We start from the raw sequence: 20,035 nt of genomic DNA, 5'->3' as shown, positions 1-20,035 counted from the left end.
TTGTTAGTTAATAATGATAATTATATTACGCCAAATCAATTTACAAACACCACCAAATTAAAATGTAATGCCTTTTTTTAACATAACAGTACACTGTTATTCCCTAAAAAATTATCTTTAAATAATAAGTCGTCCTTTTAATTTATTACCCAAACTTAGAATTAAAACGCACGTGCTTTTCATGCAAGCCGAACAGGTCAACAAACGTACAATAACAAATGCATGTTGAAACGTATAACAATATAGTGAACGATTGCGTGAAAGTGCTCTAAACGTTCAACTGTCATGCAAAAAAAAAACACATAGTCTTAAGTAGAAACTTAATTATGGCAAAGTTGGGTTACTATTTTACTTACATTAACAAAAAAAGTGTGACAAAAATTTTAATACTTAAAATTAGTGTTGTAACCTATGGAAAATTAAATTGGTAAAAACCTTGTCAAAACACAACCGAATTACATAAACTTTCGATACAGAAAACCATCACAAGATATCAATTATGGCAAAATTAATAAAAAACCTAAAAAATTATTTAAAAAAAAAATTACTGGCCAATTAATACGATTAATCTTTACTATACGATAATCATTCAGAATAGGTGAAACAATAATAATAATACAACATAACAGTCAAGACAGAAAAAGTAATTTTAAAATTGTTTTTGTAACACTCGTAATATAGACTATACGCACAATATTGATACAATTAAGGAATTATTTTATAACGATATATTTAATACACGAAATGTTTAAACAATTATTTCTTACTGCCTCTATAGTTATTACAAAATACATGATTTTTCTTTAACAAAAGTTACATTTTTACACAATACAAAAAAAATGATTATTATCTTAAACTAAATGTGTGAACGATATTCGTATTTAATTCAATTACAAATAGCAATTAAGTGAAAACTATATTTAAGCGCTGGGAGAAAATTACATCCGAATTTATCTAAAACAGAATAGTTGGCGTAGATTTTAAATAAAACTTAGAATAAAAAATGCATTAGGATAACGCAAGAACGCTAATTAGTTAGTGCAAATTACTGAAAAAAAATTTCAAACTTAGCGAAGATCTGGCAAAAATATCCTAAATAAGTTACTAAAATTAAGAGGTAACAAAATGAGTTTATGTAATTTGGCTAAAGCGGTTAAGAATGCGTCTTTAATTACTGCGAACCGAAAGGCAAGTTAATATTTCAATGTAGCGTTTTACTGATTAAGATTTCAAGCAAAAAATAAAGGATATTTTTAGATTTTGACAAAAAATACTGCCCAAAAAACACGAAACAAACAATGTTAGTATAGTAAGAAGGTTAGTCGTTAGGTTGGAATCTTTTTGTGGGCCCAAAATGTAAAAAAAAAACAATTTTCTAACGGCATTTTTTACGTACAAAAAAAACGCCCTAATTTTTTGCAATTAACAAAAAACATTTTCGTGAGTTTTCGTGTCCCGCGAAAAACAGTCGGGCCAATAACTGATGACGTCACAAATCACGTGGTATAATCCTTGCGCATGATTGGTTTAAAGTCATCGTTGACGAACGAGAAGCCGTCGAACTCGTCCTGGTTGATGTTGCGCAGAAAGTTGGGGTCGATCGGGGTCAGGTTCGGCTTGCTGCGCGTGAAATACTTGTCGAAGTTCTCGGTGAGGTTCGAGCTCTGCATGACGTCACGAGTCGATGACGTCAGAAAAATGGGCGACGAAGATGACGCGGGTGATGTAGATTCAGCAAATAGGGATTCGAGGCGCAGGCGATAACGTCACAAAACCACAGACAATAGACAAGCACATGGCAACGGCAGTGACGTCACACGAATCATGATTACGTCATCAGAGCACGTGATGATGAGCAAAGACAGCACACAATGCATAACCGGGCAGTGTCACGGAACAATATGAAATGAAAAACAACAAAAACAAGTGTTGATGAGTGCGTCGTGATATGAGCGTGATTTAGTAGAATTCGTGATCACGAAATAAACACGTCACGTGATGCACAAAAGAACATACCACGTGATACACATGAGTTCCACGAAAAATATGCTGTAACTCACGTGTATCATTTGTGCATCACGTGATATGAGTGTTCATTTCGTGACTCGTGATGTTATTCGTGATAATATATTAGCATATCAGTAAGAATGCGAGTTTTTCAATGTATTAGTCATAAAAAATTAGTGAAAGTAAAATTATGTTTTGTAATTTTTGTTTAAAATAAAGTGTTACAGTGAAACGTAAGGAGGTAAGTACTTTTCATAAGACAAATTATTTCTATAATTACTAAATTAAATCGAAATTATCTTGAAAATTACTAATTTTAAATAAAGGTGAATGCAATTAAAAAGGGCTAATTCAAATTACTTTGGGCACTACGTAAAACTAAAATGCTAAAATGAATTTCTATGCCCATGTACATCTATTAAATGTTATTAATTTTATGTCATGTTAAATTTTTGTAAATAAATATTATAATTATGTGCCATGATTGGCATCAACGTTTTAATCCCCATGTATAAATTCCTATTATGGTTTCTGCCTTGACTTTTTAGTGTTTACATTAAGTTTAAAATTTAAAATTCGCAGTCCCTATTTTCTTAGACAACCTTAAACTGAAAAACCAAAATAATTTTTTTTTTACTTACGATTTTTGGTTTAAAAGGAGGCTGAATTTCTCTGGCAGCCAAACGCACCCAATTAACGTGCCTGAAAAAGCTGTGATCGGTGATGTCGTTCTTGCTGTCTGGAGTGTCTTTGCATCCCAAACGCTTGCTGGGATGTTTTTGCAGTAACTAAGAAACAGAAATATTTTTTTATCGTATTTGCAGAAAGGTTTTATACAACCTAAGTCTGTTAAGGTCTTGTAAATTTTATTATTTTTTTTTTTTATTAAATTATTAAAAAAATATTTTAAAACTATTAAATTGGGTATTCACATCTTGTAACTAAAAAAAAGAGCATAAATTTTAAAATTTAAGTCATAAATTTTATTGTTGAATTTTATTGTTTTTTCTTTTATCAAATTATTAAAAAACTATTTTAAAACTATTAAATTGGGTATTCCCATCTTGTAACTAATAAAAATGGCATAAATTTTAATAAATAAGTCATAAATTTTAATGTTGAATTTTTTTCTTTTTTCTTTTATCAAATTATTATAAAAAAATTTTAAAACTATTAAATTGGGTATTCACATCTTGTAACTAATAAAAAAGGCAAACATTTTAATAAATTAAGTCATAAATTTTATTGTTGAATTTTGATGTTTTTTCTTTTATCAAATTATTAAAAAACTATTTTAAAACTATTAAATTGGGTATTCACATCTTGTAACTAATAAAAAAGGCAAACATTTTAATAAATTAAGTCATAAATTTTATTGTTAAATTTTATTGTTTTTTTTTATAAAATTATTAAAAAAATATTTTAAAACTATTAAATTGGGTATTCCCATCTTGTAACTAATAAAAAGAGCATAAATTTTAATATTTAAGTCATAAATTTTATTGTTAAATTTTATTGTTTTTTTTTTTATCAAATTATTAAAAAACTATTTTAAAACTATTAAATTGGGTATTCACATCTTGTAACTAATAAAAAAGGCAAACATTTTAATAAATTAAGCCATAAATTTTATTGTTAAATTTTATTGTTTTTTTTTTATAAAATTATTAAAAAAATATTTTAAAACTATTAAATTGGGTATTCCCATCTTGTAACTAATAAAAAGAGCATAAATTTTAATATTTAAGTCATAAATTTTATTGTTAAATTTTATTGTTTTTTTTTATCAAATTATTAAAAAACTATTTTAAAACTATTAAATTGGGTATTCCCATCTTGTAACTAATAAAGATGGCATGGCCTTTAATAAATTAAGCCATAAAATATATAAATTTAAGTGCAAGTAGATACGCATTACGCTTCGTTTATTTTTGGAATGTTATTTAAGCCTAAAGTGATTAATTATTTATAAACACATTTCCGAGCCTTCAGTGAGGTCGATAATTTAAAGTAACGTGTTTATTACTGTGTCGATTTTTCGGAATGTGCCAATTTTTACCTTTTATTAAAATGATTTTTGAATGGGTTTTATTTAAAATAAAAAAAAATTTAAGTAAAAATTTTAAAAGCAAAAAAACAATGCGAGTAAGATTTTGAACGCAAAAAGTTGTGTGGTGAAACAGTCATGGCGTCAGACTACGAGCCAAAAGGTTTCGGGTTCGAGCCGCACCATTGCCACTTTTTCGCCCTAAGCCCGGCGTTTACGGATAGCTCAAACACGTCACAATGTCACACCCCTACCCAATGAAAAATGTAAAATCTATCACCTTAAGGTGATATAAAAAAAACAATTTGAGCAAAATTTTGAACGCAAAAGACAATATTTTTTATTATATCATCTGTGCGACTAACCTGCCATAAAGACAACCTTTCCATTTCAATTACCCCTGAAAATTTACCCACTACTTGCACAACTATAAGCCCTCTATAAAAAATATTAAAAATTGAAATTACCCCTTTGCACAATCCCACTGCCTCTTTGCTCATCGACCTCGGATAGGAAACACAATTATCAATAATCGCCTGGAACAATTCGTCCTCATCCTCTCCGTCGAAGGGAGGCTAAAAAAATAAAATATGACGTCATAAATTACGTCATTTTTTTCGAATTGGTCACGTGGTATTACAACAAACCAGTCAAAAATAGTTCTAAGATAGTGTTATGACATGTTTGTATTTTTGTTTGTTTTGCTTACCAATGACGTCATTAACATAAGATACGTCATCAACGTATTTTTTAGTGCACACAGACAGCAAAAAAGTTACACCACATGAATATATACGAATGCTTTAACGCACCTAAATTAAATCACAAAAAATGCAAAAATTTATTAAAAGAAAAATTTAAATTTTTTACCTGTCCAGCTAACATTTCGTAGAGTAGAACCCCGTATGCCCACCAGTCCACTGATTTTCCGTAAGGTTCGTACACAATAATCTGCAAAAAAAAAGAATGATTTTTGATATACTAAAATAATTTTAAAAGAATAAGAAAAACAGATTTTTACAATGATTTCTTTTAATATAGGTATAAAAAGCTAAAATTTATGATATTATCAAAACACTAGCCTAGCCCTCTTAATAACCAAACAATTTTTTTTGAATGCTTGGCAAGAAGGAAAATAATTTTCATTTAGCAAAAAAGAGATAATAAATTGAACAATAAAACGGGTTGTTAAAAATTTCAACCTAAAATACTTAAACTTGAATTACGATAAGGAACAATTTTAAATGTTTACTTAAAAACGAACACACAAGGTTAAGCAAACCAAAAACTGAGGTCGTTAAACTCATGTATGTGATCGTTATTGTTAAACGAAGCGTAATGTGTATAAAGTATGCAAGATTAGATAAGCGTTATATGATAATAAGATACGTGGTAAACCTAGTTTTTTTTGTCTTACCTCTGGTGCTATGTAGTCAGGTGTTCCGCAAAATGTGTTAGTCGTATTCCCGTTTTTGATTTGTTCTTTGCACATTCCAAAATCGGCGATTTTAATGTGGCCTTGCGAATCCAACATAACGTTGTCTAATTTTAAATCCCTGCAACACAAAAATTAAAAAAAAATTTAAATATTTTGAAGTATGGAAGTTTTGCACATTGGTGTACTATTAAGACTGTGAAAATTAACTATATTAAAGTTATAAGTCATTATAGTTTTTTTGAGTTTTAAAAAATATTTTTTATCTTATTTAATAGAAATTAATATATTTTAATACTATTTTTTATTTTTTTTAATAAATAATTTTAACTAAAAAATGTGGTATCATAAAGATAAACACAAATTTTTTTTTTTTCAAACCTATATGTACAGGACTATCAAAGTATTTTAAGGATGGATTAATGTTTAAGCTGGCTTAATATAACCAATATTTACCATGTTATGCTAATTTTTACACTAAGTAAACAGGGCTTACCTGTACACTATTCCGCGGTCGTGCAAATAAAACAAACCCAAAGCAATTTCAGCAACATAAAACCTAAAATATGTGTAAAAAATAATCAATTTTCGAAATCAAAATCAAAATATTTACAGAAGACACTCGAAATTTTATTAAATTATTGGCAGAAAATAATTTTAAATTGCCCTGAGGGCGTCTAAATACAAACTAATAAGCATAACCATTTTTACTTGGAATAAAATATTAATTCATATGAAAGGTTACGTTACAAAATCACGTGACCGAAAAACAGGTTCGAAACTATAGTACGTCATTAAAATACTGATGACGTCGAAAGTCGCGAAAAGTCACTTACGCAGCCTGTGGTTCTTTGAATTTGCCCTCTTTCTGAATGTGGTACATCAGGTCGCCGCCGTTGATATATTCCATAACGAAGTAGAGTCGATCCTTAAAAAAATTAAAAATTAATAAATTTTTTCCCAGTTCTAGAAAAATACAAAATTTTCAAAAAAAAAAAAAATTTTTTTTCCATAAAAATTTTCTAATTTTGAGTTGCACGTACTTGAGTCTGGAAGCAAGAGTGGAGCTGAGTTAAAAATAAAGGTTTCTCACTCAAGGCGAGCACTCTTTTCTCGATGAGGGTGCACTCTACATCGTCGTCTTGAACTATAACGTCCTTTTTCAAAACCTTGATAGCGTAGATCTCTTCAGTGCCCTTCTTCTCAGCAAGCAACACCTATTAAAAAACATAAACATAAAGATTAATATTTTTTCCACGTAAATGAAATTGGATAAATTGGCTTTTTCAAAAATCCTACCAAAATATGCCCTAAATATTCTTGCCCTTAGATTTTTATTTTATGAATGTCCCCTAATAAAATATTCCTTATAAAAAACAGTGACCCCCAACTTTAATATAGCAAATTTAACTTATGTTGTAAATAACAAAAAGTTTAAAAAAAATTAAATTTCTTGCCAGTTAAATTTCATTTAAAAAAAAAGGTCATCGACTAGAATCTAACCCGAAACCTTATCTATCAAATCCTAAAATCTTACCTTTCCGAAGCTGCCACGACCCAACACGTGCAAGAAATTGAAATCGGAAGGTCTCATTTGCACAGCGCCAACTTTGGGTATTTTCTGCTTGTTGGCATTGTTAATTTTCTTCTGCTCGTTGCGGATTTTCTCGTCTTCAATTCGTTGAAGCTTATAGGAATATAAAAAATATTAATTAATACTATTACATTATAAGGTCAAATTGAAAATATTTAACACGTAACACTAAGTATTCTTGCGCATTCGATTAAATAAAAAAACAGGTGTTCCATGGTCTGAAAAGGGTATTGTGAGTTAAATTTTTTGCCTTTTTTTACACAAGAAGGTGTTTACCGACGTGACGTCATCCCAAAAACACCTATATTAAAATTCCAAAATATTTGAAAATCCTTACCTCTAATTTTTCGGTCAGTGCTTCCAGTTCTTCGGGGTCTTCGACGATCGGAACGTTATAGAATTCTCCTTCTTGTTGACTAAGCAACTTAAACCAACCATGGGCCGGGATTTTCATAAGTTCTAATACAAAAGATGCAATTTTTAGTTTATTTAGTAGGTGATAAAAAATAACTGTTAGCAGATACAAAGCGATTGCGATAAGGGTTTAACATTATTACTTTTGGCATGTTTTAAATCATTAAATTGATTTTGTCATTTTTTCCCGTCGCATTGTTGTAATATTAATTGTAAATCGTATTTATTATTTACGTTTATCAATGCGCGAAAAACCAAAATAAAAAAAAAATTAAAAAAAAACTAAGAAAAAACTAAGGGCCTCTTACATTACCGAAAACCTTTTTACCAAATAAACTTAAAACAAAATGCCCAAAAACACTATTTAATCTTTAAGAGAAATTTTCTAATGACCCCCATATCCTACCCTAAACCCCTTTCTAGAAAATTCCACTTAAAATACTGAATAAGTTTTAAAGTAAATGGTAAAACGCGGAGTTAGACTTTTATTTTTGACTGAACACATTTTAATATTTAAACTGTTTAATTCTAATTTTTTAAAAACATTTTTTAAGATATATACAAATTTTTGTCATTTTTTTTAAATTTTTCATAAACTTCGTAAATTTTTACCAATTTTCGTTAACCAACGCAAAAATATTGAAAATCTTACAGGGGATTAACTTTCGAATCGATTTTAATCAACGAAAAGACATTTTAATTAAAACTTTGAAGGTTATTGGCAATTGGAAATGACTCACAGTTTTCAATTATGCATAAACTTCAAATTTTTGGCTTATCATGTTTTAATATATTTTTTTTGCCTTATCATGTTTTAATTTTTCCCTAAATATTGAGAACAACACTTTACTGGCAGGAAAATATGATTTGATTACTGATAACAAGGTTAGGTTAATAAGAGGTCTGAAAGATATGACCATCTTTAAACCAAAACGGCAAGATTTTTATCTTTTTGAACAAAGAAATTTGTAGGCGTAAGAGGATAAAGCGAATATTCGCTAACTATTACCTTTGCAGAAAAAAAATAAGCACATTTTTGCAATATTTTTTACAGTTTGCATCGTGTTATCTAAATTCGATCATCACTCTTACGATATACGGCACACTGTACTTAATTCTATAAAGGCATTTTTTTACCTGATATTCCGAACGACAGAGCGCCCATGAAATCGTTAGATGTAGCCCGATCCCAATCCCATACCTCGACTAATAACCTCCTGTCTTTGTCAGATTCTTTCAGTGGTCTACACAATATAAAAATAACAATAAGTTATAATATATCGTGACGATTTCGTTTAAGACTTTAATTTTTTTTTTTAAACGAGAGGTCATGGGTTCGACTACCGCCGCTGCTATCTCGTGCAATGAATTACAGCAATAATATGAGCTTTACCTTAATATATTTAAACAGATTTTATTAATAAATTGAGAAGCATAAGTACAAATGAAAGGCATAAACTAAGGCAGAAGCATCTAATACTAACGAAGTTGTTATAGCCTATTCAAAAAAACACATTAAAAAAAATTTTTAAGACACTTACATGACCAAAACTTCATTCCAAAACGGGTTAAGGTTTTTTTCGACTACGGTCGTTTTGCGTTTCGATCCACTCGTATCATTGCTCGACGGAATTAACTTAAGTTTGACGTACGGATCGGACAGCCCGTTGGGATCCATAGGCACCAAGTTCTTGCCCTGATGAACTGTTAAAAAAAAACATAAAAAAATTTATAAAAATAAAAAAAAATTCTTAAAATAAAAAGACCTGTTTAATTTTCATAATAAATAAAACACAAAGGAAAATATTTATTTAAGAAAAAAAATTAAAAAAAAAAAAAAAAAAAACAATTTAAAAAAAAAAAAAATTTAATGCCAAATGCAACAAACTAATAGCCTCTTATTTTAACAAGACTTATCATTTTTACGACAAAATCTTTTATTAAATACTTCACCTGTATAAACAACACGTTTAAACAACACACACCAATCGTAAAAGGCCATAACAATAAATATAACACGATAAATCGATCGCGATTTCGGTGACCTTAGTTTGACTTCATGCTTTTTCAGTTTAATTAAAGCGTAACTTTATTTTCTGTTATTTACAGGTCACAAGGATATAAGTAAACAGGTGGCAATGTATAAATAACCGGCTACAGCCATTTGACCGAATTGACATTAGTCCGAAAAACGTCATATTACTGGGGGGGGGCATTTTCTATTCATCCTAGATTACCCATATTCTCCCAGTTAACAGGCCCCCTTAATTTCTCTACAAATGTTGCCCTGAATTTTAGCAAAATTTTGTTTAAAACTTTTTCGGCAAATGTCCATTCGAGCCAAATGGTTATCGGTTTGTAGGCGGGCACCTTACCATGACGATTTGACGATTTTCTATTCACCCTAGATTACCCATATTCTCCTAGTTAAAAGGCCCCCTTAATTCCTCTTAAAATGTTGCCCCAAATTTGAGCAAAATTTCGTTTAAAATTTTTTCGGCAAACGTCCATCCGAGCCAAATGGTTATCGGTTTGTAGGCGGGCACTATTAATTACAAGACTGTTAAAAACGCCCTTACCATATCTAAATTGCGATTTCTAATTAATACCACAATGTAAAAGAGTTTTGAGTAAAGTCAATTATAAACATGTTCATGATATTAACCTTTTCTTATAGCAAACCTATTTTTTGGCCTTCATGCACGGAAAATATAAGTAACACAGCACTTTGAGGGTTTATAAGGTTTAGATGGATATTAAAAGAATTGAATAACGATCTAAGCAAAAAACGAATTTATAAATGCTGTTTCATTCAGGCATATAAAAGTTTAATGCGCAAAAATGACTCGTTTTACAGCGCTACAAGCAGCCTGTAAAACTTTCTAGAGGCAATAAAAATAGGCTTAGTTTGAGCGTATTATATTTAAGGCCATATCAAGATTATGAATCATTTTTATTAATTTTAAAAACCTAATATACAATAAAACTTTAAAATAGTATTAAAATGTACCAAACAAAAATTTTAACTTTACACATTATTGACCCACAAAAAGATCGTGCCAATGCGATACACATATATATGTAAATAATCCATTAGCACAAAGTAATACTGAGGAATTCAAAAACGTGACTAAGGTATTACCATAACTTTAAACAGCCTATTTAACGTAAATAAATAAATAAAAAGTGTTTTACAAACATTTGGTAAAACACTACAACATTTAGTCGAAACACTACAACATTTTGTTGAAACACTACAACATTTTGTCAAAACACTACAACATTTTGTTGAAACACTACAACATTTTGTTGAAACACTACAACATTTTGTCGAAACACTACAACATTTTGTCATAACACTAAAACATTTTGTCAAAAAACTACAACATTTTGTCAAAACACTACAACATTTGGTCAAAACACTACAACATTTTGTTAAAACACTACAACATTTCGTCAAAACACTACAACATTTTGTTGAAACACTACAACATTTTGTCGAAACACTACAACATTTTGTCAAAAAACTACAACATTATTCCAAAACATTACAACAATTTGTAGAAACACTACAACATTTTGTTAAAACACTACAACATTTTGTCAAAACACTACAACATTTTGTCACTTTAGCGACACACACTTACACACACACACACACACACTGTTAATCTATGTGTTTAACACGCACACCCACACATAATTTTTTTACTATACAAAAAAACCACTTATCTATTTTTTTAAATTAAAATAATTTAAATTTAAAAACATTTAAAAAATCCCGCTTACCGTTCACTGTAACTTTGTTGTCGGTGACACTGGCGTCCAACAAAATCCGCCCCCGTTTCTCAGTGTGGTCCTTCCCACAGAGAAAAGGCACGTTTGGGATGCATTTTTTGTGGTAATTCAAGTTGCAAGCTAAAAAATGAAGTTCAAAATTAGATTTTTTCCAAAAATGTAAAATAAAAATTTTAACGCTTTTTTAACTATTCGGAAAAAAAAAATTGTTTTAAGTCTAAATAAAGGAGTTTTTAGCAAATGCGTTATCTATTAACCTAACCCTTTAAAGTAGGTACAATTCGCTTAAAATAAAAACTAATACGCGAGACGGTCGCTTTAATAATCTAAAATTAATAAAACTGTTAAAAATAGATTTTGGAAATAAAAAATCTGGTAGATTAGAAAACGATTTGACGCATATCGAGTTTATGCTTTATATAGGTATTCGACAAGTCGGTCTAATTTTAGTTTACTCTTTGAAGTGTTTAGCACATAAATTAAGAGTATTGATTACATAAGACGTTCGAAAATGTACGGCTTAAAACAACGTCGAAAATTAAAGGTTTAAAATAGCGTAACGAGAAAATTGCGCTGCGTGGTTTCACGTACCCAAAATAGATGGACGACTGAGTTTGCAGAATGGTTTAAAAATAAACGCGAACGATATGAGACTGCTGGAAATAGGTTAAAATAATACTCACTGCATACGCGGCTTGCAAAAATGCAGTATCACGATGTTAATAAAATGGAAAAATAAATAATGCTGTTATGATTTTTTTGAACTCTATCCATAAAATGCATTTTAACTGGGTAAAAATTTATGTAATTTCCACATTTTGGGTAAAAATGGAGTGTATATAAAAACTATAGTCGAAAAAAATGGACACATGATATACCGTTCACAAGGCTTTACTATACCCGAATTGAAAGCGCGTGTAAACGCGTCTTTTAAAAAAAACATCGCGCAGAAAAAAATGTTCATTCAGTCTCGCACGTAATTTACATAAAATCCTAGGCGTAAATCTTGCGTTAACGTTTTCTACTTAAAAAGCACGTGCGCGTTCAAGTACAAAGTATAGTCGTGACGGAAGTTAAGCAACACATAGCCCATATTTTAACCGCTCACCGACCTAAAGGTGAAAATTTTACAATTTAGTCTTTTGACATAAATAACGTGATTTTTTGAGATAATTTGCGTTTCTATTTTTAAATAAATAAAAATAATATTCGGATCGCTTGTACTCGGCGGTCCAACAAGAATTTAGGTCTGTGAGAAAAAGAGATGTGAGAACCGTAAAAGTCACAAGAGTATGATTATAAATATATATATATATATATATATATTAAGGATATACATAGAGTCAGATTATTATTAACTATATTTATCCACTAAGGAGAAATTTTGAAACCGTAAAATACACTTGTATTTCGTTTAAGCGTAAAAAAAGTCTATTTCAAATCAGATAGTTGTCATACGACGGCGTATTGAATATAAATCTAGCGTTTCACGCAAAACAAAAAAAAACACTTCTTTTCCTCGAACTACGTTTTTAGAAATAGATTCACGGGTCAATGTTTACGTAAAAAATGTTAAATTATGATGGACGCAAGGTAAGTAGTGTGAGAATGTATCAAATTTACAGGAAACAAAAATGATTGACTATAGAAAACGTTGGAAACGACGTTGAAAGCGAAAATAAAAAGGATAACCCACGCGTATGTTACGTTCCGTATAACCTACACGGTTCACGTATACTAAAAGGGGTGATCAATAGGTCAACAAAAAAACTCCCCACCCCTCCTCCCCCCAAAAAAAAAATTTTACAAATTTTTCAACTTTTTCAGACACATTTTTTAACTTTATTCTGTACTTACACGTGCATTTCATTCCTTGGCGCAATAGACCATACAACAACGAACCACAGTGATCACAAAACGTTGGGCTGGTGTAGGTGGCCGGCCTAAACTTATGCTGGCTAGCTTGTTCCTGTAACAACAACATAAAGTTAAGGTATAATACATGCTATGAGTGACATAATACATAATAGTAATAAGCTAGTAGAAATTATAAGGGCTTGCTTGGTTTTGCATAGAACAAAAAGAGTGTGAAAAAAGCTTGTAATAAGTAAAAAACCAAAAACCTGCCCGTCTCCAAAAAAATCACAAAATCAAGGTTACCGAAAATTGCTTTAAAATTTTGGCCAAAAAATATAAATAACTTACAGGAGTGCTCTTTTCTACGCCTGGACAATCAAAATAAACAAGTTCATGGCATCTTTTATGCACAACAAGCTGGCAAACTGTAAAAAAAGACACAACGTTAGTAAAACTATACACCTATATAGCGTTTTTTTTCTGAACTTTACCCCCCAAAATTAAGGGTAAACATAATAATGTAACAAAAATAAATTAAGAAAGGTCTACTCGGAATAGAAATGTCAATTGTTTTAATGTCACCAACTTTCTCCTTCAAACAAAATTTTGACATATCCGCGAAATATTTTCCTTAAAACCTTACAGCGTATATTAACTATTCCAATATTCCGGGCAACAAAGGTTAATATAAAGGTTAATATATTTTCTAACAAATACGCGAAAAACAAACTTTCGATATCGGTAAATGTGACAGGCGTTGTGGATATGTCAATAACACAAAAATATAACATCATACAACGTTATTGCATCACCATGAGAGCTAAAGCTAACGTAACATACGCTAACCTACCGGGCGTAAAGGTGACGTGACACCGTGAAAAATCACGTTTTGCTATACACGTAACCTTACTATTGCGTAAGTTTATGGTTTACGGTCTATTGAAGACCTACATATGAATATTATATTTTTGAAACAAAATTCAAAGTGCCATGTTTTCTTCTTTAAATGAACTAATTTTAAAACAATCTACAAGCTGTTAAAATCCAAAAATTAATTCTTGTAAGAAATGCAAAACAATATATTCAGTAATCAACAAATGATCAAAAACCAATTAAATCTTTTTCTAAAACCTTTAAACATTGCGTAGAAAAGGACAAGTTATTTTTAGGTGCGTATATACGTGTTAAGGTTTTTGGCTCTAAGCCCTTTTTGTGAAGTTTCCATGATAAGGAGTCATAACCAGGGCACCCTGAGACCTGTTGTCTCCAAAAACACCGAGTAAATTACAAAACTCCAGTTGCAAAGATACAACCAAAAAGGCATTATCAGTTAGCTAATTTTAAAACAACTCGAAATACCGAAATTTTTGCCAAGTGACGTTTTGCTTATAAATATATATACAGGAATTTTTCGAGATGCTCGTGTCAGTTGTATGATTCATCTATTATACTGCCTAACTTAGGTCAAAAGGTCTTAAGTTTAAACCCCTACAGTGCCATACTAAATCACCTTAAACCATGTATTTACAAATACCAATTCTCGTACCACATTATATTAGATTGCCAAAAAATATGTAATTTATATAATTTAGTGTTAAAAAATGCAATGGATTATAATGGCATAGCTAAATTGCACAACTATACCGATTGGGAGGTATGATAGCATTACCATTTCCTATTGCGGATTCCGTTATAACGACAGTTATTAATTTGCAACAGTAAAAACACCATGTTCCCAATTGAATTTGCCACGAATTAACAAAAAATTATTTACTAGGCGAAAAAAATATTATGTATTTTGCTAAGCTAATAAAATTTACACAAAGCTTTTTTTGTATAGCAAATTTACACTGTACCGTTTACCTTACGCTAAAACGTGTCGAATTTCGATATATAAATAAAGGTGTTAAAACGCAGAATAAGTTAATAATCGATTTTCTATCAGGGATTTAAACTCAGTAAATATGTACATTGGAATACAAAAGCATATGTTTATTGATTTTTTGTAGTACTTTCATTATATGCGATAACCAGGGTTTATAAATAATATATCAATTCTGGAAATGACTCGAATTTTTTTCTATTTTCGGAAAAAAATTTAACCGAAAAATGAAAGCTCTTAATGGGTGATATCTTTATTAGGGTTCAAAATGTCAGAATAATCGATTTTAAATAAATTTAAACACTACATAAATGGACACAAAAGTATTACAAATATACTTTATGAAATTTAAAATATATATATGTGATTTTATACAGTTTAATGTGGTTTTCAATATCTACTAAATTTTGTTTTTCTATGTAAAGTTTGTATCACCAATAGCCCCAAAAATAAATCACAAAAAAGCACTAGCACATTTTTAAAGCTTTAAAATTTTATAATAAAAATTTGTTAACGTGAAGACTTAGACACAATACACCGTACAATAACATCAGCACCACGAAGAAGTGACGTCACCGATTGCCTAAACGAAATTTGAAATTCTTATATCATGGCGTTAAGACGCGGTTTAACAATACATTATAGTGGCACAATATATAAGCAAGACTTCCGCGTTGACACCTTTGTGTGTCTATGTGTCTGTGTGTACTGCATTAAGTTTTAATAGCAGTCTTAATTTTTCCTTTTACTATTTTATATTCAGTTGAAAAAGACGACTTAAAAAAAATTTTTTTCGAGTGTGAAAATTCTAGTTTTTTGGAGATTCAAAATTCAGGGAGATTCAAAATTCAACCACCACTCCGTACACCCCTAAATCGAAGCCCACTTACCTATAGATGATAAGCAATATCATTTTACCTTAACCCAAAGAAATTAAAAAGTCAGCTTGGCGATTTTGACCTTATTCTGCTCCCAATATGGTTAGATAAACAGAACAAATTCGTGCGAGCCAAAATAAATTAACAAAACAAACCCAAAATCGACAAAACAACAGATTCTAATTCCCCGAATAGGTTAACGTTCTGATTACCTCTGCGTGTTAACACAGAAAAAAAACACGCAATAACATATGCCAGTAATCATAACCAGTACAGTAATTTATAGATTTTGTGTCGTTTTAATATGTGGCAGTGAAAATGATGAATAGGGCAAACAACAAGAGCAACAACAAGAATCAGCTAAACGCTCTTCATCGCATATGCTTATGTTTAATCGGCACTTGCGTTGTTATATGTAGGTTTCTGGTTCCCCGGTTGCGGAGTAAATAGGATTTTCTTGTAAAAAAAACATAAATTTACCATTTCATAAACAAGTCGATTTCCCGCTATATAAGTTACTTTTTAATTCTCGTAATATGGTCGCAACTCGCAACGAAGATAGTGTTTATTCATAGCGTTTTACTACCTACCGAATTAAGAGATCTTTGAATAATATTATTAACGTAGGAGTAAGAAAATAATAGTATTTTTGAAAAATAACAGATTGTGGTTTGAATTAGAATGTGAATCGCACTATTAAAATCAAATTAATAATAGCGACCTTTACTCTTGGCGCTGGCTTTGCCACATTTTATTTCAAAAAAAAAACAAACATCAATAAATAGAAGAATTCATGTAACGAATTGCCACCGTTTAAGGGATCTATAACCAAATAGGGTCTTTGGGTATGTCCTTATAATAAAATAGACTCTAACCTCTATATTAAGAATAAATTAAATTTAAAAATTTTTTAGCCTTTTTTATTTTGCTAAATTCCAGAGTAAAAAAATACAACTTGAGGCATTTAAGATTGAGGTGCATAGGTTTACCTTTATTTATGTATAAAATTTGGTGGTTTACCAAAAAAAAAGTTTACTCTGAACCATTCGACCGATTAATAAATGGGCTAGGGCAAGGCAAAATAAATATTAAGTCATATATTGAGACCATTATACTTTAAACATTCATGTTTTAAACTACATTTATTGTCCATTTAAAAATTAACAACAAAATTTTTAAAATCATACGCCTAATAAAATAAGTAATAATTGACCTCATCGAAAATCTTTTGGTCAGGGAATTTTTTAATTATTAAACAAATACTAAGAATCGAAAAGCTACAAAAACAATACGCTATCATCCACCTTTAAGAGGCAAGCTATACCACTTAAAGCCACAGTAAAAACACATTGGACATAAAGCAATTATTTAAGACCAGACCGTTTAAGGAATTTAAACTAATTAATGTTCGTCAGTTAAATTTTGAAAGGTCGAACCCGAAAAAAGTTACGACCAAAATTAGGTCGGATCGAACGTAACCGAATAACCAACGACGGACTAAGATAAAAATCGATCCCAAATAACTAAAAGAACACGAAAAAAAATTAATAATTGGTTAATCGATAATTTTCATTACTGCTAACGCATCCAGCGATCTAAAAATAAAATTAAATCGAAAAAAAATTAATTATTTCGGATTTTTACAGGCCGGTTGAAAATAAACGTCAATATTTTTTTAATTTATTACGTATTTTTACGTCATCACGCCTGTGGTCGTATAACGTAGTTTGACTTAAATGATGTCACAATTGATTGGGCATTGATATGCCGATTTGTCTTGAAATGAATTTTTTAAATATTTGAAACCTTTTTATTGGCAAAAAACAATCCCCTATGCGAAATTATACATTTATTGGTTAATGGTTCTTATAAAATGATTACATTAAAATAGTTTTGCGTTTTTACCCTACTAAAAGTAAACATTTTAGTTTGCCAAAAGCCTTAAGAAAACCTTTGCATTATGGCTTTTTGAGAAACATGCAATCAAGCATAAACTGCACATTGTTTAATATAAAATTTAAAAAATGTGTAATAATTCTGCCTCGGGCATTTGAACATAGTGTTAAACTTTAATAGTTTAACGAATCTCATATGGGCGCTTGAAAAATAATCTTGTCTAGCCAACAGTAATGTTGCCATAATGTTGGTTATTGGTTATCTAGACATATAACTAGCATGGTGCGGTGTATATCACCATGACAAGTCAAAATTAGATTCAAAAACTAAACCACAATTGACATTAACTGTTCAAGTTAATTTGTAAATAAACAAGGAATGGCTTGAATTATATAGGAAATACGTGATTGAATTTATGAACACATTTACAAAAATTGCCTTTATAATAAGATGGCATTTACATTTTAGTAGACAGCATTGTCAAATGCCAAAATAAAGCATGTTAGAAAACAATAAACACAAGAATGTTTGGTGATATTACCTTGGCATTGGTATCCTTGCTTTCCGAACCCCCTAAAAATGTAAAAAAAATAAATTTAAAATTTTTTACAGGCCAAATCCAAATTCAACTTAAAGTATAAAAAGTTTAAAGAATGCTATAATCCAATTTTAAATCCACAAAAGTGGATTAGCCCATCAAATGGAAGCTTGATATTGAGATTAAATTAAAATCCCCAAAAATCAAAACTCAGCCTGCCTTTTAACAATAATTTATATAAAAAAAAAACATTTTGTGTAGTGTTTTATTAAAATACTATTTTTCAAGCATAGGTTTTTGCACCTTGACATTACAAAAACAAAATAAATTTTTATTTCATGTATATATATATATATATGTATACAGTTATCTTCACAGCCTAAACATAGAGCTGTTGTTTAGCTGCACTAAGTCTCAAGTTGCCTAGAGCAGTGTTTAATATCATAAACAGCCTTGAAATTTACCTGTCAATCTGTCTTACTAACCTTTACTATAAAGGCAATATAAAAGCAGTTGGAATCGACTCTAGGGCTTCTTTAACGTCACACAACCTGAATTTTTGTTTAATTTAAATATTTAGAATGTCCTTGAAAACTTACCAAACAAAAGCAGTGCAATGACTACAAAAAGTTGGCTGACGAAAGAATCTGGGAATAAATTCGTGGCTCCTGACTTTGTGGACTTTCTGCCGAAGAGCTCCTTTTCTTGCAAAACCCTTGAATTCCCCGTCCGGTCCTCCTATCTTACTCTGAATGGATTTTGTAAAAGTAAATACTATCAAGTTCAATATAAAGCATTATATATTACTGTTAATGGTATATATAAATTTGAAACAGAAGGTTCAAAACTATATAAATTAATTTAAAAACATTAATAACTTTGCACTTACCATGTCTAAGCCTTTCACTCCAAAAGTTTAAACAATTAGAATTATAAACACAAACTTAACCCTAAAAATAAGAAAAAATAATAAAAAAACTGTAAATTAAAATTTTCTTTTCGTCATAAATTAGTTAACACTATCTTGCTTAAGCTATAAAAATATAAAAAATAACTATAAACTGATCACTTTTTATGTAACTTTAGTCATTTATTAAATTTTTTTACAGGTTCAGTATTGCTAGTATATTGAGTAAAAACACCCCAAAATCATCTTGTCATTATCTGCTTTAAGCCGGCATAGGCAAAACAGGATTAAAATGCCTTAAAACCGCAATACTAAAACAGAGCATAACTATTAAAGAAACAGAGTCGACGTACCAGCAACAAAATATTAGTACTTCCCCTTTCAATCAATGACTCATGGCAGGTATTTTTAAATTATCCTGCCTATTATACTAGGTTTGTTATAGCTCTTATTATTATCCCACATCCGACTTGCAGCACTTAACAAAGGCTTACTAGTCTTGTATCAAAAATCAAATAATTATCGAGTTTATTATTTACGTAACTTTGCCTTAATAAAAAAGTAGCAAATAAAATTTTTAGATTATTCATGTACTATTTAAATATAATGCACTTTTTTAAATATTTAAAAGAGTTTATACAAATTAAAAGTCTATCACTAGCTCACTAACTAATTAATATTTTTTTTAATCAATGGCCAAATATAAAAAACTAAAATCAAATTAACTTTTTTTATTTATTCTGTTACACTTTGCTACCAATTTTTGCCTTCAACCACCTAAG

The 20,035-nt window shown here is 29.9% G+C and overlaps 1 protein-coding gene across 1 annotated transcript; it reads right to left on the bottom strand.

Moving 5' to 3' along the window:
- Positions 1 to 122: 122 nt before the first annotated feature.
- On the bottom strand, positions 123 to 19,298 carry LOC145755540 (protein kinase C alpha type-like). Its single transcript, XM_082571778.1, has 18 exons — positions 19,236 to 19,298; positions 18,946 to 19,094; positions 18,350 to 18,381; positions 13,501 to 13,577; positions 13,153 to 13,264; positions 11,287 to 11,415; positions 9,039 to 9,201; positions 8,635 to 8,741; positions 7,421 to 7,542; positions 7,027 to 7,176; positions 6,533 to 6,706; positions 6,326 to 6,417; positions 5,986 to 6,048; positions 5,472 to 5,610; positions 4,925 to 5,005; positions 4,522 to 4,629; positions 2,649 to 2,795; positions 123 to 1,664 (listed from the first exon to the last, which is right to left on the bottom strand). The coding sequence occupies exons 1-18, from the start codon at positions 19,236 to 19,238 to the stop codon at positions 1,497 to 1,499; spliced, it is 2,016 nt and encodes a 671-aa protein (XP_082427904.1). The 5' UTR covers positions 19,239 to 19,298; the 3' UTR covers positions 123 to 1,496.
- Between the last annotated feature and the right edge of the window lie 737 nt (positions 19,299 to 20,035).

The sequence above is a fragment of the Corella eumyota genome, chromosome 6 (genome assembly GCF_963082875.1).
Source record: "Corella eumyota chromosome 6, kaCorEumy4.1, whole genome shotgun sequence".
In the NCBI taxonomy this organism is placed as follows: Eukaryota; Metazoa; Chordata; class Ascidiacea; order Phlebobranchia; family Corellidae; genus Corella; species Corella eumyota.
Note: the sequence above shows the minus strand (reverse complement) of the source record. Positions and strands in the feature narration are given on the sequence as shown.

Excerpts from the sequence above, each read along its gene's own strand:
- LOC145755540 (XM_082571778.1), bottom strand. Across the intron at positions 13,578-18,349 it reads GCAAGGATACCAATGCCAAG|TTTGCCAGCTTGTTGTGCAT; the intron begins GTAATATCACCA and ends CTTTTTTTACAG. Across the intron at positions 6,418-6,532 it reads ACTCTTGCTTCCAGACTCAA|GATCGACTCTACTTCGTTAT; the intron begins GTACGTGCAACT and ends AATTTTTTTAAG.